The 27,986-nt window shown below is 38.3% G+C and overlaps 1 protein-coding gene across 2 annotated transcripts; it reads right to left on the bottom strand.

Annotated features, from left to right (window-relative positions):
- Window positions 1-7: 7 nt before the first annotated feature.
- LOC113122146 (ankyrin repeat and IBR domain-containing protein 1) lies at window positions 8-27,922 on the bottom strand. Of its 2 annotated transcripts, none has more exons than XM_026293213.1 (20): window positions 27,781-27,922; window positions 25,249-25,533; window positions 23,930-24,230; window positions 22,967-23,149; window positions 22,138-22,255; window positions 19,049-19,257; window positions 17,896-17,984; window positions 17,619-17,763; window positions 16,296-16,462; window positions 15,547-15,635; window positions 14,613-14,743; window positions 11,232-11,366; window positions 9,522-9,608; window positions 9,058-9,124; window positions 8,057-8,202; window positions 7,448-7,626; window positions 7,284-7,335; window positions 4,257-4,368; window positions 4,054-4,097; window positions 8-3,179 (listed from the first exon to the last, which is right to left on the bottom strand). In XM_026293213.1, the coding sequence occupies exons 2-20, from the start codon at window positions 25,434-25,436 to the stop codon at window positions 2,253-2,255; spliced, it is 3,369 nt and encodes a 1,122-aa protein (XP_026148998.1). In that variant the 5' UTR covers window positions 25,437-25,533; window positions 27,781-27,922; the 3' UTR covers window positions 8-2,252. The 2 variants fall into 2 exon arrangements, with proteins under 2 accessions (XP_026148998.1, XP_026148999.1); XM_026293214.2 differs by lacking the exon at window positions 27,781-27,922 and adding an exon at window positions 25,724-25,794.
- Window positions 27,923-27,986: the final 64 nt, after the last annotated feature.

The following is a 27,986-nucleotide window of genomic DNA, read 5'->3' as shown; positions in this document are numbered from 1 at the left end:
CACAAGATAAAATTCAACACATTGTTTATTGGCGTCACACAACAAACAGTTTTCATATAAAGAGGGAATGTATCAAGTATAGACTATGAAAGTGCAAACAGCATTTCAAGGATTAGTTGCTTTACAATAGAAAATCTGAATGAGTTACAAAATGTTATATGCCATTTTAAAATACATCACCTGAACATTAGAGGTGAAATACAAAGGAAGTACAAATTCCATTTATTTGTACTGTATCCATTTCATGCACCGCATACTGTTACACAGAAAGGGCAACATATGCCGTCTCCTCTGTTTAACCCATTTGGATTAACCAAGTCCAACCACGTTAGCTCCACTAACCATATGGCACTCACAGATTTATAACTTACAATGTTTATCATTACATTTGTCAATGAGATCACTATTTTTAGGTTTAATGTGGCTCTATATGTCTGCTAAAAGAGAAAAGTCATTTACTTCAGTCAGACATTAGTCTGTGCAAAAACATAACTAAGTCTTAAAGGTAAAAACACGGTAAAACACGGTGTTTCATTTCTTATTGGTTATTCATAATCCATTTTCTTGAATGGATCAGTTCATTTCAAATAGATACCTACTTTATATTGCAACTGTCCTCCATTGTAGTGTCTTTAGGTAAGATATATGATACACATACAGTAGGTCAACTCATTCCAAAGAGAATACAGTGATTTTAGTTTTTCAACCACAGAAAAAACAGCTGTTTCATATAGGACGAAAAGCCCCACTGCACAAGAATTAGTGAGAAAAAAAAGTATTTGGGAGATTTGAAAGATTTCAATTATGACAATCAATACCCATTATACCAAATCATATAAAAATCTGTTATTAATTAACATACTACTAGAACCAACAAAAAGCCTCATGCTACAAATATTTTGAAGAGAAAAAAGGTCATATGTGCACACTATAAAATTCATGTGAGCGAAATGACTTTAAGGTAACAGGTGTTTGTTTTGTTTACACTGTAAATACTGTGTAATTAGTACTCAGAAAACGTGTGAAAAAGAATTAAATAATGGTGATTGACATAAAGGCACTGTATCTCTAACTGTGTAGAGAACCATTTGAAAGACATAGACTGCCCCTGTGTTTGAGATGCAATACACATTCATGTTTTTTTCCCCATGCATTACCCTGCAGTCCACATCTGCAGAACTCTAGAAAGGCTTTGCTTATATTACACTTCAATCAGACAAAGAGATCAATTACAGTGACTTAGGCTTGATTAATTAATTCACTGAAGTCTGAATGTTACCTGCCCAATTATCTCTTTTAACTGCATTTTAGAAATGAGACCACGCGCACTCTACTTTAGTCACAGCCCACATTCATCTGCAGTGGAATTCAGAATATACTGCTACAGAAGACTTTTTCCATGCAAAGTGTGCTGGGATTGAGGCTTTGAGATGAAAAACCATTGTCAAGTCGATTTTGAAATGTTTGGCCACTGACTCTTTGTTTGAATTATTGTTTCTGAACAACAAACAAAACTGTTTCTGAATGTAAATGTTTTACATAACGCACACAACCATTATGGTCTTAAATTAGAGATTCACATAGTACACTATTAGCTTTTAGAAATTTGCAAATATCACTCAGCCACAATCCCAAATAAAGTATGGCTTGAGACTTCCACATTAAAGTTGAGCTGAGTCATTGAGATTATAATAAGCAGGCACAATTTGCTTTGAAGAACCACTTGGTGACTGCAAACTGTGCTTTTGCTAGTCAGTGTTTGGCACCTATAAAGTAGGCAGATACGGACAGAAGTGAAAATTAACTCTCAGCCTGTACCCTACAGATTAATTATTGGGACAAAATATTAATCTGCTCACTATATACAGCTGAAACATCTCCCTCAGCCCTGATTCAGATACATACAGTACGCCTTTACTCCAGTGGAAAGAAAATAATACCTGTACTAAGCTCTAAGTCTCTAAATCTCTTATTTCCTCTAGAATGTCAGAAAAACATATTTCTGTCTGTAGAGAATCATTTTAGGAGACATACCCTTGAAAACATGACAATACAGTAAATTCAGAAAACCGCTTTGACTGCAATGCTAGACTAAGAGTCCAAATCCATATACTTCTCCCTCCATTTCTCCTTCTGTATACATTCCACCTGAACAGCTACTACATACTACATATATTCCTTGACTCTATTTAATTTTGAAACCTATAGTAGTTTTTGGCCTTTCCAAGTAAGCTCCTTCCTAGTCGGTCAGATCATACCAAGTGGACTTGCTCCTCCCACTCAGAGGAGCTGGTGCTGGGCAGCTGGTCAGACACAGATTCGCATCGTGGAGTGTCAACATGGCCGACCTTGGAGCCTCCACGCTCAGCATGGTCTGCGCTTGTATCTAGGGTCACCATGTACGGTAACGCCATAGTGTCCAGCCCAACCAGATCTAACTGGGTCGGCCTCTCGGCGATGGCACACCCCTCCTCTTCCATGTCAACAAGTTGCTGAGAGCAGAAACCCACATCTGCTATCGCTTCCTGAGGTTTCCTGTTTTCAGGCAGCACAATAGCACCTGCTTCCTCTTGATGACACCCTCCTCGGCCTGCATGGGGTGCAACCAGGTTGGAGCTGGTGTCAGAGGAAGCTGAAGGGACCAAGGTAATACCTTGAGGATTCATGTCATGGAACCAAGCCATGATATTGCCCAGAAGGTTAGCATTTGCTGCTAATGCAGAAGATGAGGATGGATCATGGCTGCTGCATGTGGTCGAGACTATTCTGTCACTCGCGGAGGAATAGAAGCCTGTTGATGAGTTGCTGCCACCTGGAGCTACTGGTATGGGCACAGAGGCTCCGTAGGCCCAGTGGTGACCGTCACAGTGCTGTATGGCCGGGGAAACACCAGTGACAGCAGAATACTGGCTGCTGCTGCTGCTGATGTTGCCAATTCTAGCCATGTTATCTCCCAGCTCCAAAAGTTCTGAGCTGCTTAGGGAAGCTCTGGGGAGAACCTCTACACCAGGAGCACTCTGTTCAAGTCTTGAAGGCAGGGAGGTGCCAATTGCACCGACTGAAGCTTCATTCGTGAGGACCTCATGACTTGATCCATTCCCTGCCATCCCTGAGTCCTGGAGTGACAGCTGAATGGCTAGTAGTATGTTAGGATCGTCATCATCCAGGGAACCAAGACCCTACAAGAACATGAATGACACAGTGTCAGTAATGCAGAGCTCCTGAAACTAGGCCACACCAATGTGATCCAGTTGTAGAACACCAGGCGTTTCCAACCTGCAGTTCGAGGCCAACCTGCTCCACATATTGACGATGAAAGTGGAACCAGCAGCAGGTTAGAACTGCAGATGCAGACATGCTGTGTGCCATCTACAGGCAAGAGAAATTACCTACAAGTAATGTCTTTTTTAATAGATGCTATATTCTTCTTCTGTCAAGGTTGTTTTTTCAGGTGTCACATTTTAACTTTTATGTTTCTAATACTTAATTTCCTTAACAGTAAAGGACAAGGCTGACGATACAGTATATTTTTTTATTAATAAGAAATTAAATGAAATAACTGTGACCTAAGCCACTCAGTATGTTTCAACTTCCACAGCCAGTCTGTGGCTGTCAGCACAAAGCCCATTCACAAAGAAAAGAAAAAAAATTTCTAGTAACCATTACTCAAGCACAACACAGTTGTACCTATATTGTACATATGTACAGTCATGTTTATTTTCTAGCCAGACATAGTGAGGCCAAACTTCTTATTCATCAAAATTTGTAGTCCTGTTTTATACGGTGGATTCAATACTATGTTTTTGTATAATTAAAAGTGCACAAAATTACAGTAGGAAGAAATGCATTACCAGAAAAATAAAACTAAAAAATCTAACCCAAAAGTGGTAGAGCTAAATTTTGTTTCACAGGAATCAAGCCGCAACAAAAAGGAGAAAATGACCTTCAGAAACCAGTTCGATTGGATTACTACTTTACTGTTTCTACATAGTCTGATAACTGTCAAAGGCTGAAAGCCCTAGACTAAGATAAAAATGGCAACTCTGTACTCACCATCAGATGGCCTTGTCTACATCCATCTCCAACATCCTGTGGGTCTTTGAAGAAACAGAAAGGACAAAACACCCACAGTCAAAATACTGTCATTAAACCTACCTACTGAATATGTACAACAGCACCTGGATGTAAATTTAACCCACTGTTAATTACTACATCTAGAAACTCTTCCTAATTCCTATCTAATTCTACTGCAGTACCTAAAGTACTGTCACTGGGGTCATCAGGGTCAGGTGTATTGCTGCGGAGGCTGGACATGTCACCTCGCCTCCGCTGTCTGTGCCTCCGTCTGTACTGGAACTCAGCATATTCCTTAAAAAACAGCAACACAGAGCATTTTATAAACATATATTAACAGGTGTACCACTAAAGTGTACAAGTCTTTCTAATATCTGTTGGACACTATGTCCACAAGTCTCATTAACATATCACTTTCTGAGCAGTTGCAGTTGTATATTTTACTTAATTCGATTAAAACCTTTTGTTAATCACATTTTCCAGAAGAATTTGCTTCTAACTTCAGTTAAAGCAGTGAAACAGTCTGCTTCAAAGATGAGTTTTCTGCTTCGAGAAAGATAGCATCTAGAGACTGCTTCAACCACTTTATCTCCAGACCAGGCCCTTGATCATTATGCTCCAGTCTAGACTGATTCCAAACAGAACACGTGCTCACTGGTAGGGAATTGTAAATTAGCTAACGAGGACAGAGGATCACATGTTTGAAAACACTATGTGAGTATGCCCAATTTACCTCAGTAAGTAACCAGAAGACCTCATCAAAACTGAAAGTAATGTTATTAAAAATATTTATAAATTTATTTATTTACTGGAACATTACAAATTAATTAAAATGCATATTTTACCCAAGTTTAGTCAATAATAGGTATGAAATAATTTAACACACGAGATGTAATCAACCAAAAAGATGCCTTTCATTATTGGATGTCTTCTGTATTAGAAGCAGTGGGACTATGCAATGTATCTTTTATTATTATGAAAAATAACAACCCTCTAATTTGATATTTCTGGCATAGTGTCACTCAGGGGAGTTTAAATTATGTAGAATCTATTGAATCTATTATTATAGACTGTTTTGCACAGTGTTTGTAAATGAAATTACAAAAAAGCACTACAGTGTAGCAGATGGGTATGCATAAGCACATTTCTAATTATAGGATATCTATCTTCATGCAATGGTATCACCTTAATAATGGTGACAGCAATGAGTCATACATATCAAGAGACTGAGAGCCAGTAATTGTGGTTCAATGAAATAATGGCATCACACAATGAATAATACAGCCTAATTAAGTCATATAACATGTCAAATACAATGCACAAAGTATGTGCCAAGTTTAAGTTTAGGCATATTCTACATATACATACACAGGTGGGTTATTTTTCAGTGACACTGCCAGTCTCTATAAGGCAGTGGTAAATGCAAGTTTACTATCTCATTATAACCCAACATGTAAAAGTTACATACATTACATTTCCCAGCATTTTCATATCATGTGAAATTTTCAGTTACATTCTCCATTCGATGATGTCATATATTTGCAAAAGTCACTGAGCCACATTCATTATATCAAAAGCCTATTCCCAAATTCTGTCTTTCATGCGTCCACTGCTCTAAAAATAGTCCACTATGAAGTGATTTGCAGGCACTGTAAGAACCATAGCGCGGGCCATCTGTAGCTGTGCCTGTGAGGCAATGTCATCAGGCGTTGATTATTACTATGGTGTTCCCATTAACTACTGCAGCTGAGAGACAGAAGCTCTTAATTATGGGACAAAAATAAAAACATTTTTTTAATGGCTTGGTGGTCAGCTTCTGGTGGCAGGATTTATTGTGAAGTTCTTCATATAAATACACAGGCCTAGAATAATTTGTTGACAACAGTATAATAAAGATAGGTTTGGTGTCATTTAAATCTTGTAGGAGGTAAGATAAGTATCTCACCTAAATTTACATAAATTGTTCTTTTGAAGATAAGGCACACTACTTTCGTGTGGCTTCTATACCAATGTGGTTGCTAGTAAGTTCTAATTAAGATGAACAGTGTAGCAAAACAAAACAAAAGCTGTTTAAAGGCTTCTAAAAATCACTGTTATGTCATTTTTCTATTTTTCACACCAGTGAGACAGCAGATAACTATAACGGCATGTCATGAGATTTCATTTTTTTCCTGCCTGGACCATGTAGTGTACGAACAGATTTGTGTTACCTTGTCAAACTACTTCATATATGGGTATATTTAAGATTAGGAAATAGGAACTTATGAACTCATTTCACAAATTCTTGACATCTGTGAAAGGCCCGTCTTTTTCAAACTACCAACCTAGGTTTTTCTTGCTTGTTACTTTTAGTGTAGAAATTGTAAAAATTGTAAAATTAACACATTGGGTGTAGGTTTGGATAATAAAAATATTTGTTCAAACAGAAGTTTTATCTATGCCTCACTGCATGGTGCTGAGCAGACAGAGAATAAAGAGTTTCAAAATGTATTTATCAGACTGGCATGTAGGCATGCATCAGGCTGTGCAGAAAAATGAGACAGGTCAATAATCCATTATGTGGTTGACAGTTTTATGACTGTAAGTGTTAACTATAAACGCCTGTTACTAATTTGCAGTGACTTTGAGCAACCTGCTTAGCACTGGGTGCACAGGGGAAAATGAACCATCTGGCTTGCTCCACTGTGTGGAATCGCCTTGTGATCTTTGGGTCATCATGGTTTGTCAGTGGTGTTAATACAGCCAGAGTCAAACCAGCAACATTAAAAAAGATTTATGTATTTACATCATAAAAAAGCTATAATGTAGGCCTGCATAGTTTAATTATCAAAATAACCATGACTTAGTTTTCTGTAATTAGTCATACTGATTAAATGTAATTTAACAGTAGTGCCTACATTAGCATCAAAAAAGCATTAATGTAGGCACACAGCAGGTCCAGCCAATCACAGGTATGTGTTTCAAGAACACTGATTAACTCCTTTCAGCCTTAAAAAAGGGTGTGATTGCTGATGAGAACTGCCAGTGTATTATAACATCATCTTCTGCAGGGATTAACCTATTCATTTGGCTGTTTTTGTATTGATGTTATTATTACATCTGATATTTGTTAGACTAAAACATGGAGTGTCAAATAAAACATACATTTTGTTTAAATGTGGGGTTTTAGCCATCAAGCCTTTACTTGAAATGAAGGTTCATTCCTTTACCTCCGGTGATGCAAAGCCTAAATATTCCCAGTCCCATGTTCCTCCAGCAAAACTATAATTGAGCAAGAGAGAGAGAGATTTTTGTTAAAGAATGTAATTAACTGCTGATTTTTTTTTTTTTTTTTAGTTTTACACACCTGGTGGGCAGCATGTGTATATTTTACCTGCGCCTTGGGGCCTCTGGAGAGTCATTGGGGGCCACTCCTCTGGCTACTGAGGCCAGGAACTCCTGCCTCTTCTGCTGTACCAGACATGCAGCACGAATGATCTTGTGGCGTGGTGTCCGCAGGTAAGGTCGGTTAACCTTTTGTGCCAGGTCCTCAGTCACCATCTCTAAGTCCGTCTGAGGATAGAAAGAGAGCTGACTGAGAGGATTTTTTTATGCAAATGAGTGATTTTAGTGTATGAATACACAATTTAAAGTTTAACTTTGTGTATGTAGGTGTACGTTATTTTTAGAGCTACTAAGTATGTATTTTACAAACACTTAAGAAATTCAGACCGATGGGAGACTTACCCATTACTTTAACAGTACTTCAAAGGCCAAAATATAAAATGACAGGTAAGTACATTTTGTGTCTATGCTTGTGATCATTAATTATATAAGAGCTAAACATAAATCTTTAAGTACAAAAGCTGAGATGTGCAAATATAACTTGGACAGACTGTGAAGATCATGAAGTAGAAGGCTTTAGTCTCACATCCCTATTGGCCCATGTAAAACTGGCTACTGTGAACATTTGTCTTTTTTCCCCAATAAGTGGGACTGAAACCTGCATAAGCTCGTAGATCTCTTTCTTTGTGCTTTTGGGCTCCAGAAAAAACCCGTAAGGATAAGAGCACTTGAGGATGCGGCGAGTCTTTAGTAGTTCTAGGACCGCATCTTCAATGAATGTAGTGTCTGGTGGGCCTCCTTCCCCTGAGAACAAGAGAGAATATCATATAACAAAAATGAATATCTGCCTTACTTTTATAAAACACATCCCTCATTCCAGCTTAAATTGCCTACACTTCTAAGAAAACACTAAAAATGATAAGTAAATGGTAGATAGTGATTTAAATTATATCTCTGGGGTCTAACTTGATGCAAAGAGAGGCTCTTTGATGAACTGTCATCTTTTAATAGCTTCTGAGGTAAGTAACATTCTCAAATTTTTATCTGGTCACTTGAATGCACATTTTAAGCAAAGATCTATCACAGTAGTAACTTATCTGTACATTTTGAATAGTCCCAGGTAAAGGCAGCACAATTCTGTACATTTGTCACTTTCTTACAATAGAATAATTATAATTTTCATCCATATCAAGACTGGTATCAGCATCTGAGCAGTAATAGTTAATCACAAGTGCAACTTTTAAGAAATAAAACCTGCAACTGTATGTTTCAGGAAGAATCGGGCAAACTTTCAAATAGGCCAAACTCATGACTACTGAGTTATGGCCATTTCTATTTCTTTGTGAGCTGGCAGCCACAATTATGGAGATTTAAACTGAGTTTTGTGCATCACAACAAAACTTTGCAATGCTAAACCAGTTATAATTGCCTATACAAATGGGGTTTTAGGAACTCAAGACAAAGCTTTTTCACAAAGCAGGGTTTTCTTATAACTTGGGTGTTTCTGCTGAATGTGAACAAAACCCACTGTAGTTAATACATTATTAAACCCCCTCTGTGTTTTTTTTTCTACTTGTTGACTATTTCCCAAAGCTCAATAAGACTAAGATGTGTCTAAACATGTTAGGCTGATACTGATATAGCAGACTGAATATTCACTTTCACTCAGGGCTCGACTGAGCTGCTCCATCTTCTCTTTGGCTGTTTTTAACAGGCGCTGCTCCAGCTATGGTGAAAAAAACAAGAGCTGTAAGTCTTTATTTAAGCTTTTATAAAATGATTTGAGAAGACTGTCTGACAAAACAAAAAAAGAGACAAAATGAATGAAGGTGGGATCAGCAGACTTTTTTTAATCAAGGCACTCTAGTGTTTGTCACTGCTGCCACAACAAGTTCCAATCATCAAAATAAACAGCAAAGTCGCCAGTAATATTGTTGCTGTACAGAATATAGAAATACTGTACTCTCATCATTTTAAAATATGCTTCAGAGAACATACCCACCTGTAAAGCCCTGTGCCAGCTTTACACTAGATAACAAATTCCTACTGGCTACACCAACTGCATTGACTGTCTGTACACTATGCAAAACAGGCATCACTAGAACAAAGCCAGACCTGTTTACCTGATAGCTGTGCTCATGGTTCTTGAAGCGTGTGTAGTAGTGCATAAATCGGTCGAGTTCCTGAAAGCTCTTGTGCTTCTTCTCTGCCTGCAAAACCATGTTAAGACACCAGTCAGAGTCAATAAACTCATGAGCATGTTGTTGCCCCTAACAGATGAGTGTAGGTATTCCGGTGCACTCTGGCCAACAGCAGTCAAAGTGAAAAGTGCCACAGGTGCAGTCAGCACCTGTGACTGGAATAAATGCCAGTGAAATGAAAATTCTTTAGACTTTGGATGAAGGTTGGTAAAATCAATTGTGCATGGCTCCTTGGTAGTGTGTGTGTGTTTGTGTACATGTGTGTTCCTACTCATATGAACTCCATAAACTCCAAAAGTACATTCTTGTTCATGTATAAACACACAAACATAAGTATTGCTCTTGGCTGTCTGTATAATTAGGCTTGTGTTGACTGTTGATCATAGGACTGTGCCAAATATCGAATTTATGTTGCATCGCAGTAAGATTAAGGTCAATAAGAGCTGGCCATTTTTTATTCGATATGGACAGGTCCTCCAGCCAATCACAGAGCAGAAATATAAAACTGAACAGCGAGGCACAAGTTTAGCACATGTTTTGGTTACCACCCACTTGTGATATTACTTTGTAACAACTCATTCTGTGATTGCTTTGACAGAAAGCATGAACAGCCAATGATAATGAAAATAGAGTTGCGCTGCAAATCACGTGGCTGGAAGAGAGTTCGAGCACGTCAGTTAGGTTGATGCACACAACTTGGTTTATATCATGATTTTTTTTTTTTTTTTTTTTTTTTTTTTCCATATTGCACAGCCCCAGGAGATCATATCGATGACTGAAGCCCTAACACTGTCTTCATTTTTCAATGTGCAATCACTATTAATCAGCATTAATCAGTCAGCTACTTAATTTCAAAGTGCTGAAAATGTACAGCCTTCTTAGCACCACTCTCACTTCACCCCCCTGAAATCCCCTCAGGATTTCCTGAGGAAGCCAGTGTTTGGTTTGTCCGTTCTGCCCTACTGTAGAAACATGTTGATTTTAAAGGCTTATTCTACGATTAAGAAAATGAAACGGTTGGTATTTTCCAGTGATTGCACACTGACAATATATTTATGAATGCTATATTCTATTTTTGCTAAAACATCACTCTAAATGTCAACTATAAAGCCACCTGTCTGAGATTCTTTTTCAATCAAGTGCACTGTACGATCTGACCAAGCCCTTTATGCCCATGCTCGATATGTCTTCCACTGCTGCTTAGTTCTAGCCTGTGTGTGTGTCTGTGTGTGTCCACTGGGTCTTTGTTGACTTAAAACTACTTTCCAGTCATGCACTGCAGAACTAGATTTCATGTGGGTAATTAGGGAGACAGAGAAGCAAACAAAACACACATACACGTACACAGAAAGAGAAAAATAGAGCAGCGAGGGAAAAACCCAACTGTAGCTGCATACAATCTTTATATTTTTATGATAATCACACTGTTTGATAAAGTAAACCAAAACACAAGCCAATCTGAGCCGTGAGACGACTATACAAATATTTAAATATACAGATACTTAAATGTGTGATGAAACAAAGTTCAATAGTTGTAGCATTGTGCTGTGACTGCAGTCCCCCCACCAAAGGGGGGGGGGGGGATTTGACACTACTAAAAAATGTCCCACTACAGTTTGGATGTGTGTATACCTCTTCAGTCATTTCTTTTGACTGCTCCTCCACCTGTTGGATGACCTCATAGCGAGTGCAACGATAGTAGCCTCCTGTTGACGAGCTGTGCTTTTTCCACTCCTCCAAACAGATCCAGCAGAAGTCATACTTACACTATAGGGAGAGAATGGAAATCAGGGTTATTACCAGTACAATCAAGTTCATTTAAACCTTTTAATACAACTTAAAATGAAATTAAAGACCAAACTTGCAATGGAAATACAAAAAAACAAAAATGTAAATATACTCTTTCTAGTAAACACACTGGTGTCCGTTCAAAATCAACAGTACAACAAATGTGTAGTACAATGTACACTACCGATCAAAAGTTTGGACACACTTTACCATTGAATTGAATGAGAAAGTGTGTCCAAACTTTTGACTGGTACTGTATGTCTAATCTGTAGGAGTTTAAATCAGCCCTGTACACGCTAAGATGCTACGTCTACACTTGCAGTATAGACAAGTGGTTACACTGCAAGAGTAGCATGTGCAGCGCATAACATACATATTACCACAGCAAATGCACTTGACAAGGGGTTAGTTAAACTGATGCAGCACGTACCAAAAAAAATCTTCTACAGTCAGGAAGACTACAGAAATTTTTGTGGTGACATGAGTAAAAAACATTCAAGACCCGTCCAATCTCAATTTAGGACAATTTAATATTTTTTAGGCCTTTTATTAGTAAAAGTGTATTGAAGACATTTTAAGATTTTTTTAAAGGACCCACAGATAGCCCATTAAACAGACATAATACATAAAGTAACTGCAAAATCAAGAACTGGATAGCATCATAGAAATAATACAATAATATCTGTTCCACCTGCTAGGAAACAAGACTGGGTCATGGCATATGAAATAATCCAGCTCCAAAAACATAACATACAGTTATATTTTCACTTGATTATTCCCCCAAAGTAAAAGATGAAAAAACTTCACAACTCAGTTGATGTGATGTCAGATATGGCTCTATAAGGATATAAATTCTTAATAAAAACACGTTTATATATACTTTTCACTGCCCTCAAAATAAGAAAATTTTAAGTGAAGGATATCTTTATGAGCCCCATTCCTAGTAATCCAAGATTGGCGATCCCTTACTTAGGAAAAGTTTAAAAGGGGACACAGGCAGTAGTTTAAACCTTGTGGCAAAACCTCACAACCTGCTGCCACTAGAAGGCACTCAGGGTACATCTGAGATCAGCAAGTCCCACTGGGTATTATAGAACAACAAAACACTACAGTCACTCCAATCTGCAGCCTATTTGGGTGTAAGTGATTTCTCTCCCCATGCCACAAGTGCTTCTGTGGGTGACAAGTTAGGCCAAGCAACACTAAACCTTAAAGCCTGGCTCTGTTACCTTGAAACACTATGCTTACATGACACTTGAGAAAATCAATACAAAATGGTAAGGGGAATGAATGGAAGAAGGGAGAGACACCAAAAGACAGCATCTGAAATGAAGAGACTTAAGATAAAAAAGTGTGAAGCACACCAGAGGGAAGAAAATGACAGCAAAAAGGCAAAGAAATGTTCCCTGGCAACACGTGTTTCGTGTTTCCAAGCAACAGGGGCAAAGCCATTTCTTATCAGGTAATAACAGGTCAAGAGGCTGAGCCCTTCGTGGCCTATCAGCTTGCGAAAACTGTTCTATTCTTCCCAAACTAATCTCCATCTCTAACCCGCCACTTCAACAAAAATGTAAACAGTGACAAGGCTGTCACAAAGACAAAAGTAGCCTGGTTGTATGACTGCACTGTGCTCCTTTCATGGCCTGCCCTCCAGCAGTGCTGTGTGATTATTAGACCTACATTCATGCTTCCACCATTGTCTTTTATTAAAATCTCAATTATCTCTGTATTATCCAAAGAAAGTAGTATCCATCTCCATAAAAAAGAAGCCATAACTACCTATAGACCTTAAGATGTCAAGCTGTTTGATGGATCGTTTTTGAACCTCACGATATCATAAGCCCCCATTTTCAGCTTCATAATTATGTTAAAACACCACAGCTACAGTTACCTTCACTAGAACAAGAAATCTTCCTATTTGCTCAACACCGTAGTACAAGTTTATTAGCAATTTAACACAAGTTCACCTGTTTCATAATCTGTTATTTCGCAATTGATATTAAATGAGTTCAGGAGCAAAGAACTGCCCAAAAGTGAATAACGAAGAGCAAACCATTTGAAAGTTAAATAAGGCACAGAAATCCAGAATTGTGCCACAACATAACAAAACCTGCCTGACAGAAAAATATTTAATTAGCTGCTACTTTTTTTATTTTGTTTGTAAAGAATGGATTAGGTTTCAGACAGCAGCAGCCTTTTCTGTGTAAGTCATAACAACTGTCTAGGTGCTGTTAAACTTACTGTATATTTACTCCTTTTTAAACCACCATTAAAACCAGTGGAATCCTTTGTTAGAGTTAGCTGAAGGCAACATTGACATACCACTCACAAACTCAAGTCCCACTTAGAAGCTACAATATGCAACCTCTTGCCCAGACACAAGAAATATGTTAACCCTAACCCTCCTTCCTAACAGTCGCTGAACTTTCTAACCCAGCAGCCCTCACACATTATGAGACCTGAAGGATCTAGGCTGTAGTTTAGCAAACTGATACCCATAATGGCCATTACAAATACAACAGGTTATTTACAGGAAAACAGTCAAGTGTGAATGAATGGATGCCTGGCGTACATCTCTGTGATAAAGAGCCATAGTGGCCCCTTTAGGCTACTATGTTTACTACACCTCAAAAAACTGAAGTGCTGGGTGCTGGATTGACCAACATACTTAAGGTTAATGATATATAAGGCTATTTAAGGCTAGACAAGTGTCCAAAAATGTTAAAGCCCTCTACAGATAGATTGTGAAATAGCTTGTATTTAAAGATGATATTTTGGCTTTATCTCTGTGTAATAAAAAGGCTCACAGAATATCCTGAATTAAAATAATGTTTTGACAGTATGTCTGTGCTCCTCAAATTGCATGTCACTTTAGATGAAACATTGTTAAACTTAAACTGCTTGCAGGTTTTCCACAAACATTTATTTAACACATTAAACCGATTCCTGTGCTGTGCGCTAAACTATTAACTAGGCCAAAGGCCAAAACATCACTGTACCTGTGTTCAAATGTTTTCCAAGTTAAATTCTAATGGCTACTTTTGCAGTTTAATTGTAATAACCAACAGTATGTGTCCAATATATATGTTCATTCAAGTAGTGTTCCCCAATCAGAAAACAATCTACTCATTACCAAAAAACCAACTGGCCAGAATAGAGTCTGAGATACCTAATTACATAGTGCAGTAATAAGACGAGTATGCGACACCTTTCAGCCTAACTTACCTTCGCACACTGCATGTGGTTGCAGCCCTCATTTTTCTGTATGGGGGACTTGCAATTGGCACAGGGTTTGGCGTTAGTGAGCAACCATAAGCAATTGGCTGCATCCTCGTAAGCTTCGCTCACACCAGCCACTTCAAGAGGAGGGGGGGGGTAAACAGAACAAATAAAGGCATAATGAAAATGGCTATTACCACAGTGTCTAAACAGACCACTGCACTGAGTGGGAAATTGTCCTGCTTGACTAATGTGCATTGCTTATATATTTTGCTAACATTTCCCAAGATGGTCTTGCACCCACCCCCACATACAAACAGAATAATTGGCTATTATCAAAGCACCTCTGATGTACCATTTAAAATGCCACGATAAAACAGAATCTGGGGAAATCGAAGGGGAAGATAGTTCCAAAACAAAATAATTGCTTTTATCTTTCGACTGTCACGTCAACGAAGTGGCACATGGGCTACCTTAAATCATCTATTAGGTTGCCCACAGTCCAATTACTGCTTCTAAACATTGTGCACTTTCAATGAGTGGGTTGTTCATTTTAATTAATAATTTATCATCAGCATGGTGGATTTTAATTGGTTTAGCGCTAAACAGTTTGTAATTACTGTGGTTGAGTTCCAAGCAATTTAGCTCCAAATCAATCACTTGAATGCAACCCAACAAATGCAGGCTAGTAAAGGAAATGTCTAATAAACCAAATTCTTTGTCATAGCAATTCAACATTAGGTAGTTTACTACGATTCTACTTATATAAAGACTGTTAGAATTGATAAAAATATATATACTCTGCAATTATTCTTTAAAACCATTTTACATTTTGTTTATCAAAATAGCATGACATTCAAGATTTAAATGAGAATGCTAAAGACTTTATAAGGTGAAATACCCCCAAAATTATAATAAGCAAATAAATAGCAATACTTACATTCCTCGGGTCTCATCTCAGTCACTTTCTGTAGCCACATTTTCCAGGTCTCACAGTCACAGGGCTCATGGGCCTCACCTTGACACTCCCTGGAATATACAAAAGGCACAGGTCAAGGCAGGAGTTGTATTGAATTATTCAGAATAAATGTTCTGTCTCTTCATTACACATGAAATTAAGACAAATGATGAACACACAGTCACATACCTAGAGATGCCAACAAAACCATTACAAATTGCCCATTTTGCCTTTTAACTGTGTGGCTTCCTTATGTCAAGGAAATGAAAAACATTGCACCAGTGTCCAGTTCCATTACAGCCAGTAGTCAGTCAATGCCATAGTCAAATGAATCCAACAGAACCACACTACATGCACTTATGGCCTATCCATAACTAGAGCAGAAATCCAATACAAACAAAACATTGTTTCTCATTTTCCATATTTTATTATTAAACTTAAATCTTAAACTATTTAGACATTTGTTACAAGTTGATGGAATACTTCAACATCTTGGGAAATATTAATCAAAGCAAGGAGCTCGATAGCTAGATAAAAGATTGGTATTAGCCAAATCATTTGCAGTACCTAGTTTTTACCAAAGTGCTTGGTGATCTGATGCACCAGCTCAGGTTCTGTCTTACCAGCAGAGAAAATGATTTTCCTCATGCTCTCTGCTTTCTGTTTGGCAAATTCAAGACAGGCTGCCATATTCCTTTTTCAGTAACTAAAGTCCAAAACTGATTACTTACCAGCAAAACAGGTGGCCCTTCCCACAATCTACAGCAGGAGCCCGAAGGAGAGGAAAACTTAGAGGGTCTGAAGTGGCAGTCCCAGGACCCTGGGTATTCAGTCGCACCGCCCTTTCACATCCTGCCTCTGGACACCAGCGGATTATTGGATTGTTCTCTACAAATGCCTGTAACAAGTAGAAGGTTCAAATCAGCAATTCAACAATCTATTGCTGTAGTACTACAGGTATTTTTTGTGGGATTTACTGTGGTCTTTCTTTCCAAAGTAGAACCTCTACACTGTGCATGTTTTCCTTTTTAAGCGCAGACCATCAGTCAGCCAACTACAATGCTGTCCTATTTTGCACATAATTCAATCTAAACCCAACAATAAAAAATAATAATATAATGACTGTATCTATGCTGTATAAATGAGATCATGTTAAAGCAACACTATGTAGCTTTTTGTAGACTTTAAAATAATTCTACTGCCGCTGCAGCCTGAGCGGCCTCACATCAGCTGCAACAGCACTATGTAACTTTCATGTTCGGGTAGGATCACTCAGCCCTGCGGATCAGCTGCCAGCGGAAGAGTGAGACCTACTTTACGGCATACATCACGTTTTACTCATAGCGTGAGTAGCTAACTATAAGACGAAACAATCTTACACAGAACTCTCAAAAGCAACACCATGGCAGAGCCAGTGAAGAAACCCAAGAGGGTTTTGTCAGAGGAAGTGAAGAAAAGAAAGAGAGAGAGTGATCAGAGACAAGCCCGAACACAAATCAATATCAGGCGGGCTTATATTCTGGATTCACCGGCTGAGAATGCGCTGCCCATGGGGAAGCCTGCTCATGGCCGATCACTCTCTCTCTTCTTCGCTTCCTCCCCATTTGGTGATTTGATAGATTTTTCAAATAAGGAGGAGTCATAGGTGAGAAATGCTTGTGTTAAAAACAAACTAAAGTGACTATCATTTTTGATTTGATAATGGCATGTGGCAATTTGATAAAGACAGGATAGTGGTGAATAAAACATGGTGCACTGAAGAAGAGCTGTATCAAGCATTTTGGTACTTTGTGTCGATTCACACTGGTCTATACCAGCATGTAGCTGTATGTACATACCCAAAGTAAGAAATCTGGCAATTCGCTACCAGAAATTGCCTTTCATGTCCAAGAATATCTCTCTACTTCTATCGCTGTTGGGTGCTTTGTGCTCTTCAATATCATTTAAATTGAACTGCAGCAATCATGTGTTCATCCCCCATGGAGACCATACAATTTTACTATTCTGTGTAGAAGGCTCTCAATCTGCACAACTGTGATTTTCCTGTCATTTACCTTAATGTCAAACTGCAGGTAGCGCCTGTCCATCTCTCTAGACACCACACTCTCGATGACTTCCACAGGAACTAGCTGGTAGCAGTCGAAGGCTGGGCAGAAGATGTTGTGAGCTTCACCTTCTTGAATCTTTAGATTTAAAAACCTAAGGAAGCATACATACGTTTGAGACAGCAAGTCACTACATGCCTAAAAACATGCATGGGAAATAGTGGGAAAAAAATTAAGGACAACCTTGACCATTCCATGGAATCTGAAAACCAAATAAACTGCATACCCTTCCCAGCAAGCTCTGCAGAACTCATGGCCACAGGACATATCGACAGGTTCCTCGAAAACGGAGATGGAAGACATGCAGATACCACACTGTAAGACCAGTAAAAGAAAATACAGTTTGGCTTAAGGCTACAGTGTAAATTGATTCAACACTATTAATATAAATAAAGCCACCTATTAAATATATTGAGCATTTCTTAAAACTCAAAACTTAAAATTTTCCAAAAAGCACTCTATTAAAATTCAACACAATTTTAGCATTTACCCTGTGATTGAAAACCCAGAGTCTTTGAAAAAGACTTAGTGTAAATGTGCCTCAGTACACACAATTGTAGTCCGTAGTCCATTTATGCATAAACAAAAACCAGGACGAGATGATGAACTCTCATTAACACATGACTTGCAGATTACTGTTTTGTCAGACGTTTTTCTCACACCCACAGAAACGAACACATTACACAGGCAAACCCTTAGAAACAGACGTGCCTTGTTACACTGAAAGACTGGCACTCACAAAAGACATAAAGGAGGCAGTGTACTTCAACAATGTAAGTATTGATTTGAGAAAGAGCAGAATGCAATATAATCAACTATAACCTTTAAACTGGCCCTTGAGTAAAGCCGGTCGATTGACACAGTGCAGTTCAAGACACGCCTTCTCAGAGCCACAACAAGAATAATAAACACAACATATAATTGATAAAGTCAATCATCTTCAGTTATCTAGCAATAGTTTTGTTCACTTACTGAAACACTCTCGAATAAAACATCTGCCAAGTTGGCAAAAACTGTTTCCCAACAGGCAGCTGCGTTACTTTAAAAGCGGAAAAGTTTCAACACCATCAGGTGTATTAACTAATTTCTAGCACAGCACTTATTATACAGATAAGCTTACTATCATACTTGTTAACAGATACAGATAGATGATAATGTATTTTTGCACATGCTGAACTGTGAGAAGTCACAACTGCAAATATAATTTTTTACTTACATTTAGCATGCTACAAAGTTGGTAATATAGTTTTGCAGACTGACATCTTAATGCTAGATTTTGGACGTGTATTTTGTTACTAAAGTGACACTTCTTTTTCTCTCTTGTTTTTAATTGTTGTTAACAAATAATGTATGAGAGGGAACCTGAAGACATCTCTCACCAGAGAAGACTCCTCATCAGCAGTTATAAGGCTGATTTGGTCTGGGGAGGTGATGGAGGAGCGAGTCGTACGCGGTGTCCGGGGCGAGGGCAAGGTGTCCCAGGCATTGCAGCCACTTGGAGGTGGGTTGGGCATTTGTACCCCTGAGCGTTGGCAGCATTCCTCCGCATTATTCATCCAGGCCTCTAGGAGCTTCTCCCTGTCCCAATCTGATACAAAAACGTAAACACGTAAGTTGTAATAATAATTTGTAATATACTAAAAAGCACAATGAGAAACATAATCAAAGTAAATGAGAAACCTAAGTTTTGTAAAGAGCACATGACAGTGAAGTATGAAGCATGAATCTGGATGACAGTCAACCAAAAATAAAATGAGAGAGGATAAAAGGGAGAATATTACTGTAAGAAATGTACAATGTAGTAAAAGGTGCTTATTGAAAAATGTGTAACATAAACTCTCATTTCATCCACACAAAAGGTATTCAAATAAAAACCTTTTTGTTCAGCCCATCTTGTCTTATATTTGAACCTACTAGTGAGCACAACACTATATCCACCAAAGCCCACATAAATCCCACTGCAATGGCAACACGACCACCTAAGCCTTTCAAACATTCAACAATATGGACCTGCGGCCATCTGCTTTTCTGTTTTAGAATAGCTGTTCAGTCTCACACAAGCATAAGAACAGGTTTAAGAGATTCTCAGTATAAATATTGAATGATTTTTGGACTGTGTCTGAGACCAGACATTCTGACGAAAAAAAAAAAAACCTCCTAAAATAAGAAACTCTGACCCGGTCAACTGTGCAATTAGGCCATTATCAGCCTCAAGACACGTTTCACAAAATGCCTCAGACACTAAATGGCCTCGTTTAGATAATGAATATAGCACCAATTTCCCTCATCTTCATTCAATTAAAACTCATCAATGACTACGACCCTATCTTCATGCTTTTGGCCATTAAAGGGACTCTGAAATTAAAAGTCTTCGTGTTCAGTGTAAAATGTCAAAAACGAGCTCGGAAATTATCAGAAGTCTAAAAAGATTGACAGCCTGGCAGTTCATCAGGAAAGCAAGAACTGTGATAAGAAAACTGAAATTGGAAATATGTGGGTAAAGAACAAGAAATAAATGATACATAAGTCCCAAAACCCTTCTTTTCGAGATTAACAAAAATCCTGAAATGTTTCATCATTATTAAACAGACAGCATTCACATGATAGAGGTGAATAAATATAGCACAATTCTGGGGCCATGCTCTCCCCTTCAAGTTCCCAAAAGTATGTCTAATATGTAGCACACACAGCTGTACAGCCAGTCACTCAGGCAACTGAATTAGAGATGTAGTATTTTAAGACAGAATATCAGCCCCCACACTTTGACACATTTTTTGAGGTTTTCTCTACAAACATAAACAAAGCTAATTTAAATAAAGTGGGCTAAAGGTTTTCATAAACCTGAAACCAAAAAATAAGGTTGATGAACTGATTAATTTCTGTGGAAATTCACTGACTCTCCTCAGCAGGATCAATAATTTAGCCTATTGGTCACATGTCTTTTGAATGCATTTGTTGTTTTCTGTCTGATCCAACCATCAACAAGGTTTATAACTTGGCTTTAAATTCATATATATCATTGCTCACATCTGTAACTGTAAGAAGATACAAATTTTACACCCCATGTCTTTTTAGAGTCTAATCTCATAGTTTATATTCATTCTGGCTTTAAATGCAAAGACACACTGTTTGCCTGAAACCAGTGTGGTAAGTGACACAAAAGCAAGCATCTATGTTTAAGACTTACTGCATAGATTTACAAATATTCTTTATGAGTGAATAACTTGATATCAGAATGGCAATACTTATGTATGACTGACAGAAATGATGCTACGTAGCTTATAATTAGAAATATAAACAAACAAGAAAGTCCAGTAAAATGGCATTTGGAGCCTGTGACAATAATAAGGTGAAACAAGTGAAATTCTTTTAGCTTACATTTCATGTCTTTGACTGCAAATAAAATACTGGAGTGTAGCATGAACTCATCTGTTCACAATACTATTAAATAAAACAATAACTGATTTATTTACAAACAGTAACATATGGTTTACTTTATAGGGTAAAACTTTTTGAGGAAACAAGAGTTAGAAACCTTTAAAAATTTCAAGATTTTTAAAAGAATTTAAATTCAGTGCCTTTTTTGACATTTTCACCTTATTATGCTTCACTAAACTATAACAAAAGGTCCATATTTAAGAATGAACTGCAAGTCAGTACATCCTTCATTGGTGCAATTCCACTCTTATAATTCGGAAATATTGATTATGTTTATTTCTGATGACAGTTTCAATCCTCCTGGGCATGGACAATACCAGTGTTGCACAAGTCTTTGGAGAGATGATCTGTCATCTTTCAGCTGCTCTCTGCTCGAGAGCCTCAGGACCAAAGGTTATGCTACCAATAATATACATCTGGAATTTTCCATGTTCTTCAGCACTGTTTGTGAGTATTGTTTTCTTCTTGGATGCTGTCTGTAAAGGATCACTTCATACACTCTCAGTAGCACCAATTTCCACAGATATTTCTTGTGCCAAGTCAAAAGCATTTACCTTTTTGTTTTTCAATGCAAGGTTACATAACTAGTAACTAGGTCTGGTTTCTTAGTTCTTCAATTTCTTACATGTGGAGTCATGCTAAATTTGACACAACCTGAGACAAACCTGAGAAAGCTGTGGTTTTTGCATTATTTTAGAACCTTGATTATGCAGTTCATTGGAAATTGCCAATAAAGTAAGTTTTGTCAGTAGTGGTCATAGGTGTACACAATGGATTGACTGTAATGTCTATATAATGTATTTTAAAAGGACTGCAATCTAACTTAAAAAGACTACAATTATTGTAAGATGATACAATTTTCAATTATTTAACAATTTGGTGATATTGCACAGGAGTATACTCAGTTCACTCATGCAGTGTATTTAATGTTGTTCCAAACACTAGACAATCCCAGTGCCACTCATTTTAAGAACCAGCAGACAATAGTATGTGTACAACTGAGTGTGTCTCCGTGTGGGTTTAATAGTACCATGGGCACGTAGTAGTGCCTCTGCAGTGAAGAGAGGAGCCTGCAGCATGTCAGCTGTCTCCACTATCAGCATGTCCTTCAACCTCCGCAGATCCTGAGGCCGCAGGCCCTCGTACAGCTAGAGAAGACAGCAAAGGAGAGGAAAACAGTAAGGGCAGGAGGAAGGGACAATGGCAAATGGACAAAAGAGAAGAGGGAATGAAGGGAAATAAGAGGCGAAAAAACAGGTAGTCAAAGAAAAGTAATATAAGAGCAGAGGGACACAGAGGGTGAGATCAGGAGGAACAAAAGGAACGAGTGTAAGAAAGATGGAGCAAAGGAAAGTAGTATTAAAATTAAATTAGATATAGATAACTGCTGACACATAACTAATACAGGCCCAATGAGTTAACAGGACAATGATGATATGAGTCGCATGCCTTATGACTACTTTGAGACTAATTTTTGCGTGTGTGCGTGCGAGCATGTCCAACCAAAGCATTTGCAATGTGAAGTGGTGGACTGACCAGAAGATTTTCTGCAATATTTCAAAACTCTAGTCAAATAGTGCCTGGTTCCAGGAAGAAACTACAAAGCTGTAAACTATGACTGAAACCATTTCGGTTCTTACAAAAAATGTCTCTTCTGTTCAATAAGTGTAGCTTAAAGCTTAGGTTCTGTAACTGTAGTTACCCTATACTATCTAGCGTAGCTTATTTAAAAGAGTTTTCTAAAAATGCAATAACAATCGAAAGTGTTGGATCTTTGGTACAGACACATAAGTGACACCAGTTGATCATGACAAACTAAAAGCTGTACACCCACTGGCTTTTGGTATGTTATTCTGTACCTCTCTTCGGTCGAGGGCAGCATACTCTGCCTCTATACCCTGTGCCTCAGGGGCAAGAGAGAAGACCATCTGTGACTCTAGGCACAGGGCCAACTCCTTGTGGCGCTGCTTCTCTGCAAAGTCACATGGAGTCTCACGGTTTTCATTCTCCGCAAACAGGTCCGCTTCTCTCTGCACCAGCAACTGAACAAGAGAAAATAAAAGCATAAAATAAACAGTAACATATCCTAAAGCACACTTACTATATATGTAGTTTGACACACCTAGGATTACAAAAACACTGTAGTAACACTATTTCTATGATACACAATTCAACCTCAAATTTAGTGTATACATGGCATTATTACATTAATGTAATTAATATAACTTAAATATAAATATCATAGGATCATCCTCATCACTTGCAATTACCAGTTTTAGTAGTGCATCCATAGTTAAATCCATCTAATAAATGTTCAAGTTCTACACAAAATCCATCATGATGAGAATTAAGATTATATGCAAAATATATTATAAAACTAAACTCAGGTCTTAACAAAGGCAAATACTGACACACACACAGAAACTGCTTAAGTAATGTGTGATGCATCTTACCCAAAGAATTAAGAAAGATGCACCATGTTAGATCCAAGCAGAGCTTTGATCAAACTTAATAAAATTGATATGAGAATGCAAACTACTATCCCTTAGTCAGGGTCATGACTGGATCTAAGACAAGGCCACACACCAGCCCCTAAACTACAAATATTCATAGTACAAAAGGGTAGATATTGAATCATTTGTGTAAACATCAGGGTTACCCTAGCCCCTTTTATCTTCCTTCCACTCAAATTGGTCCCTGTCTTAGTAAGCCTCTTCAGTTTACATTGATGGAGCCTTTGATCTCTACCTAGTATGTCATACTACTGAATATTTTATGTTAGCCCAGAATGAAAAATACCCAATAGGATTTTGAAATCTCACCTCAACACAAGTCTTCATGCCTGAAGCAGCAGCATAGTGCAGGCAGGTGTTTTTCTTGTTGTCTATGGCATTGATATCAGCCCTCTCATACTCTCCATGGTCCAGCTTAGCTCCAGTCCATGCTAGAACGATCTGTAGACATTCTGCACGACGCTGTTCGTCTTCATATGGCCGTGAGATACGAGGTTGCAGCGCCCCCTCTGAGGTCAGGATCTGGGGCCCCATGCAGAGAAGGTGTAGAGATGTTTCATTGTGCACGTTACGCTTGTTGGGATTTCCATCTTTGCTTAGGAGAAAAGACCTAAAATAATAAGACAAAGACAGGATTAACAGTTGATAAACTTTTGCTCACTGGACATGGCTTTGTGCAGGGAGCAGATAAACACATTTAAGTTAACTTCTTATTTTGGCTTAGCTCTAAAAAGAAACCTACTATTGTTTTCAAATTTTCCTACGTTGTTTTGTTCCTACACCCCCCCTTCTAACTTGTAAGTCTATTTGGGGGCCTTAATATGTTTTTACATCATAGTAAAACACGTGAAAACAATTACATCATCTGACAAACCAAAAAAAGTAAAAACAACAAATCACTTGTTTCTGTTATTGATTTTAGTATAACTGTATATGCCAGAGCATTTTAAGTAGTATGTTTCAGAATACTACAGAACTTCATAGTACAGACCTGTGTGAAAATGTAAATTGAACCTCAGTGTAATTTTAATACAAATTAGTAACAGTCTCAGTCCCAGAATGTGGATACTTTATGTAACTGATACAATTTCGGATTCCAACTGATTCTACCATTACCTGCTGTCATTTTACACATGCCTGGCATTTTTACGGTCATGCAGAAAACCAAAACTGAGCAAGCATCCAATTAGCAAAGAAAAGATAGGGTCTGAGACGATTAAAGGCAAACACATGCAGGGTTGTTAGCCTGTGGGATGGGAAGCTCTTGGAGCTCCATCCTATTCAGCCCAGCATGTCGCATTCCTGCTAACAGATGGCTATGTGGAGAGACAGATGGGACAGAAACATATAGACAAAAAAAAAGAAAAAAATTATTACAATGTAGCAATACAGTACTAGATGGGACTGACTGATCAGCACCAAGATTGCTAAGAGATGTACACCTGGTGTCTGAACAGGTGCCACATGAGAGGCAAAATAAATTCATTGATCAACATAACTTGAAGCACTGCAACATTTTACTCTCACTGATAGTAATGAGTCCAAACCTAAGGGACTCTGGATGTCTACGTTTTAATTCTATGCTTGTATTAATGTTTGTTTGATTTCATCTGGACCATATATCTGACCTGAGTAGACGTGTCATGGCGTGCCGAGCAGCATAGTGCAGTGGAGTGTTATGCTGGTAGGACTCTCCATACGTAGAGTTGGGATCTAGAGCCTCCTTAAACTGTGGGTTGCTCTCATATAACTGGCAGGCTAGCACCTCGTCCCCATTGATGAGAGCCTTGCGAAACTTTGTGGCTGTGTTCCCCATCTCTTCCCCTACCTTGGGTTCAAGCCCTGACTGACACAGCAGCCTCTTCAGCTGTTTTCAACCTGTTCAGGTCCAATACGCCAACATACTGAATGTCCTAAAGAAAACAGGAAAAACAGTAATTAAATTCCATTATGACTGTGTCCAGATCCAAACAAGGCCTTCCTAGGTAAAAAATTGCCATTGAGCTTGTCTGTCATTAAAAACCTCTAGCCGTTTCTCTCAGTAAACAAATATTTCTCATTGTCTCAATAAAAGCACTTCTAGAGCATTAATCATTTCCTCACCCTCTGAATCACAGGAATACGAGTTGCATCTCCAAGGGTTGCTCAGGCTGCTCTGCCCCGAGCCCCTGTGTCTGCATCATCACTGCTCTATAGAAAGTGAGGTCACTGTGTTTCTCTTTTTTATTTATTTATTTATTTTTTGTTTTGAATAACCACACATTGTGCCAACAAAGCTCACACAGAGAGAAGGACAAATTCCCTCTGGCATCACCAGGAGCTTCCGCCTCTCTGTGCCAATGTTTCCCATCCTACACTTGCCATGGTGAAGCAAGATATCCTCAACACAAGCACAACATGCAGAGAGTCAGCATTTCGCTTCCACCATAACACCATATGGTCATGCTTGTTTGAGCAACATAATGTTTTTATGTATTTTATGTATTTTGGGGAACTATAGCACATATCAACAGAACCCAACATCTTTTCCTGCAGCACAGTATGTGCTACTTCATAATGCTAAAATATATTCATTCTGAATTCTCACTAATATTGTAATGCCTTCGTACAGGAAAATTATTTAAACAAGCAAATGAAACTTCTCTTTGAATACACTTCAAGTTCTCCTACCTACTGCCTAACTCTTGATAGTTTAGCAAGTGTGACAATGGAAATATTAAGCAAATGTTTACATTTCATTTACAGGTCAAATGATTATTTTCCACAGTTCATGTAAACAGAGTCAAGAGGATAGGTCTGACTCCTCAACTAAAACAAAACAGACAGGGACAGGATGTAACTTCATAACCCCCTGATCATTTTCTAGAAAAAATACTTACTCACTGGAGTTTAGAGATTTTTTAGTAATACAATGAAACAAAATTACCAGGGCAAAACTCTGAAAATATAAAATTTCACACATTCATTTGGGCACTGCAGATTCCAACAGCAACTGCTTATTTAATGCTACCCGGACAGAATCAAATTAAGGGTCAGTCACATGGTACACTCAAACACCTTCAGACACAAACACCTTCAGCATAAATTATGGCCATAATTCCCCTCTTTGAATAAGGTTAAGTGGAAAAAGAGCTGAGCCTAAGGGACTCGTCTCCTCCTCACTACCTGTAACATAGTTTCAGTAAGATACTTGTCGTTCATTATTCATTTAGTCAACCTAAATAATGTACACCTAAATGTGTTGAAGTATTGATAAGATTAGGTGATGATATCTAGCCACCCTTGCAATAGGGCCTGTACATTAACATATATTACCACATAATATGTAACCTGTAACATTAAACAAAAGAAATCATGGAAACAAAGAAGCCAGATGTCAAAAATGAACTTGCCTTGCATCAATAACCCCAATCAATTCTTTGCTAAGTGAGGTCACACAAACTCATAGACACACACACACAGTCAGGCAGGAAGATAAACAGACAATGTCCCACCTTGGTGAACCCTTGTAAACACCTGATCTTTGCACCGTTACATAACCTCACAGATCACATCACATAAACATAATCATTGGGTTACTCTTCAAATGTAACTAATTAACCTATCTGACAATAGTTAACTACACTCCCACATAACACAGCCAGCCACTGATATCTAATTACCTGTTGTGTTATCTCACAGTAAGAGCGTTATTAACCAGCGTTATTAATAGAAATATGTAAACAATTTGTCTGCGCAGCTTTAATGCCATTTGCCATTCACTCCATAGTCAGGCCTTTACCAATGTTGTGTGATGTTTACCATTTTCGCTAGTTAACGCTAGCTCACCGACAGCTCTGTGTTAACATGCAGTCCGCGACAACGGTGACACATTTGTAGTTAATAAAAACATCCACCTGCAAACTGACATCAGACAACGTTAGCCGCCGTCCCGCCTGTCAAAGGGCCTGATGTTAACCACGGCACACAGCGCTGCTCGCTAGCTGTGTGTTATTCAAAACAAAAACATCATGACGCTAGCATTTGCGTTGGCTAACGTCAGTGCATACGCTAGCAGGTCGGCTAGCAAGCTAAAGCTAACCTTCCCGCTAGCCAACTTATCTAGCAGTTTTATAAACTCTGAGCAAAGAAGCAAATAAGTCACAAGCGTTCCGACTTACACGAATAGGGCATGCCGCTGTTGTAGACCCAGTCAACTCACTGTGGCAGAGTTTTCTCCTTATGCGAGGCAATGTTTCCTTGTAAATAATGTGAGCTCACAGAAACGATGTTGCTTCTGTCAACTCTCCGTGCAGGGTGTTATACGGGTTGCCAGGTTTCAACACAACCCCCAAAACAGTCAGAGTAAGAGGGCATGTTTGTTTGT

The sequence above is a fragment of the Mastacembelus armatus genome, chromosome 16 (genome assembly GCF_900324485.2).
Source record: "Mastacembelus armatus chromosome 16, fMasArm1.2, whole genome shotgun sequence".
Taxonomy (NCBI): Eukaryota; Metazoa; Chordata; class Actinopteri; order Synbranchiformes; family Mastacembelidae; genus Mastacembelus; species Mastacembelus armatus.
The sequence above is the reverse complement of the archived record's forward strand: the minus strand, read 5'-3'. Positions and strand labels throughout refer to the sequence as shown.

Bases quoted from the DNA above. Each gene is read 5' to 3' on its own strand.
- LOC113122146 (XM_026293213.1), bottom strand. From the start codon at position 25,436: ATGGGGAACACAGCCACAAAGTTTCGCAAGGCTCTCATCAATGGGGAC. The intron at 24,231-25,248 runs GTCAGATATATG...TTATTATTTTAG, and splicing joins GCCATGACACGTCTACTCAG to GTCTTTTCTCCTAAGCAAAG. The intron at 4,098-4,256 runs GTACTGCAGTAG...GTTTCTTCAAAG, and splicing joins CCCCAGTGACAGTACTTTAG to ACCCACAGGATGTTGGAGAT.